Source organism: Gossypium raimondii, chromosome 10 (genome assembly GCF_025698545.1).
Source record: "Gossypium raimondii isolate GPD5lz chromosome 10, ASM2569854v1, whole genome shotgun sequence".
In the NCBI taxonomy this organism is placed as follows: domain Eukaryota; kingdom Viridiplantae; phylum Streptophyta; class Magnoliopsida; order Malvales; family Malvaceae; genus Gossypium; species Gossypium raimondii.
The window spans coordinates 9,028,825-9,031,429 of NC_068574.1; the positions used below are offsets into that span (position 1 = coordinate 9,028,825).

Here is a 2,605-nt window from a genome sequence, read left to right on the forward strand (position 1 = left end):
ACATTATTACATGTAGTATAGACATTGTGACGTGGGTTGTCATTGAACCACCTTGCATCTGGGTCCTACTGAGGAGATTGCACGCTTTGTTTCATCATATCTAAACTAACAAATCCATTTTCTGCAGTTTATAATGCTCGAATTGCGACGTGTTTTCGACAATGTTATGTTTATTTATCGTAACTGCAAATGTAATCAATGTTATCTTTGTTTGTGTTCACGTTCCTAACCACAATATTTAAAGAGAATCCTTTTGAATTGAAAGACAGTAAGAGAATCTCTTTTTAACTTCTCAAGTGTGGCTGAAAACCTTGAGAATAACAGAAGCCTGAGAAAGTCACATAGATTCGATAAATGGAAAGCATATTTTAGGAGGGTATTGAGTTCTTGTAACGTAAGGGAGAATCAACATGTGCGGATGCCCTTAGCTTCCAATCACCATTGACACCGTGCTATGATTAGATAATGCAGAACCTTTCTTTCCTTGGATGCCTTCTATTTTGTATGTATTTGTTTCATAGTATTATCTACTTTTGATCATCTTCTTGATGGTAAAAGCTTAGATACTGAGCAATAATTTGTGCCACCACTTTCCCTATCACCATAATTGCTTCAAATTTGAAGGGAAAAAAAGAAGAAACTGGTTTGGGATTTGCTTGCAGAACACAATTTCTCAAGTCCTTTTTGCCCATTTTATGTCATTTGTTTCACAACAGTTAAAAGGTATCTGATACAAAGTTTAGTGGAACTTGTTTGTTTTACTGGTTCCTCATACAACAATTAGAATAATAACTAGTAATGAAAGCACTGCTTTCTTCTTGATCTAGTCCATGGGATGAAACCTCAGTGATTTCAGTTGAACTTGGTGAAGTAGGTTGAGGAGGAGGACCAAACACAGAGCTTTCTTCCACTGTAAAATCAATACAACTAGGCATGTTCATTGCACTACTGGTCTCACTTTTGTGAGAAACCACTTCATGTTTTTTACCTCTTCTGCTTCTCTTCCTTTGAAACACTCGGAAAACTAACCAATCTGGTCCACACATTTCACTCCTGGATCTCTGCAAACATGGGAAACCCATTGCTAAGATTATGGTTCTAATCAATATTTGGGGTTACTTGCAACTTATATTAATTACCTGAGTTGAATCAAGAGTTGGCACTGGGTCAACAAGGCGATATTGATGCAAGAGCCACCGAGTCTGAGTCCCATTAGAACACTTCCTTTGACAGAAAATCAAAGCTCTTCTCATCCCAACTACTCGATTGGTTCCAGAAGCTAAAATTGGCTTCTCTTTGCCAATGGGCTTCCAGTAACCAGAACCAGCTGCTCTCTTGCATTTGTTGTTAATGTAGCTGTCATGCCTGGTGCTAAAGAAATACTTGCTTTCTTTCATATCACCTAAAAACCCCCCACAAAAAATTAATTTCTTTTAGATACCATGAGAAGTACCACTTTTATTCTATACCACAAAGTCTCAACCTGCAAATATATATATGTATATATAGACATTGTTCCTATATACTCCATAACTAAAGCATGAAATTAATGGGCAACAAACCTGGCATGCTCCAAGGATCAGTCTGAAAAACATCAAACTCAGGAATGACAGAAGCTGGTAATGGAAGGCACAAAGCCTTTCTCTTCAAGTAATGAACCACAAGCTCTTCATCTGTAGGATGGAATCTGAAGCCAATGGGCATCTTAACCCCCCCATTCACAACAAAGTTTTGACTTTCCATATTTGAAAATTCTCAGAAAACTTGAGATTGAAAATCAAGGAAAGGAGCCCATGTGAGATTGGAATAAGTTAAGTGGGTTTTATGGGGGGCTAATATGGAGAAGAAGAACAAAGAGGGAGACCTTTTATATAGGGAGACCAAACAGCAAACAACTCCCTACTCTGTCTCCCAACTCATTCCATTGCTTGCTTTACGTTGAGAAGGGGGGTGGTTTCTTAGACAAACGTGTAAGAAAACTTTTGGTTTTGGTCATACCTCTTAAGGACTAAGAGAACCCAACTCCCCTTGTCCTTTTCTGCTCCTTCTAATGTGAGCCCCACGTGTGGTTCATTTCAATCCCTTAATTCATGGGTTTCTTCAAAAGGATCCAAGGGTCCATATCGTGCTCCATGTAATTGTTGGTCCATTTGAAAACCGAATCTGACATCGGATAACCAATGAGATAATGATTAACAAAAATGATGAATTAAGTTGTGTGCACATCAACCACTCTTTTTTTTTTTTTTTCTTTGTCCAACTTGCTGCGACCCAATAAGCATTATTGCCCCCCTTCCCATGTGGTTCCTAAACTATCCCATACTTGTTCTGTTACAATGGCAATTAAGAGTTAATGTAATAACATGCCGGTAACATTCTCCTTCGTTACGAAGCTCTTCATTCAACTTTCCCTCGTCTTTCACATAAAAAGTTTCCCCAACCATATTCTTAATCTCATAAAATCAAAAACAAGGAGTATCTTACCCAACTAAAAGTTAATGAGATGCCTCACTTGCCACGTGAAGGAATTTTTCTATCATATTTAACTGTCATAACTTTATTACTAATTCTAAGTGATATGATAAAAACGTATGCTATCATATCT

At 37.7% G+C, this 2,605-nt stretch overlaps 1 protein-coding gene across 1 annotated transcript; it reads right to left on the bottom strand.

The window, feature by feature from the left end:
• Positions 1-669: 669 nt before the first annotated feature.
• On the bottom strand, positions 670-1,967 carry LOC105778062 (NAC domain-containing protein 83). The gene is made up of 3 exons (XM_012601644.2): positions 1,563-1,967; positions 1,140-1,402; positions 670-1,061 (listed from the first exon to the last, which is right to left on the bottom strand). Exons 1-3 carry the CDS (start codon positions 1,741-1,743, stop codon positions 759-761), a joined length of 747 nt encoding a protein of 248 aa, XP_012457098.1. The 5' UTR covers positions 1,744-1,967; the 3' UTR covers positions 670-758.
• Positions 1,968-2,605: the final 638 nt, after the last annotated feature.

What these genes read in the sequence shown, in the direction of transcription:
- LOC105778062 (XM_012601644.2), bottom strand. Translation starts at nt 1,743, where the DNA reads ATGGAAAGTCAAAACTTTGTTGTGAATGGGGGGGTTAAGATGCCCATT. An exon ending in TGATCCTTGGAGCATGCCAG is followed by an intron (nt 1,403 to 1,562) that starts GTTTGTTGCCCA and finishes GGGGGTTTTTAG; the next exon opens with GTGATATGAAAGAAAGCAAG. An exon ending in CAACTCTTGATTCAACTCAG is followed by an intron (nt 1,062 to 1,139) that starts GTAATTAATATA and finishes CCATGTTTGCAG; the next exon opens with AGATCCAGGAGTGAAATGTG.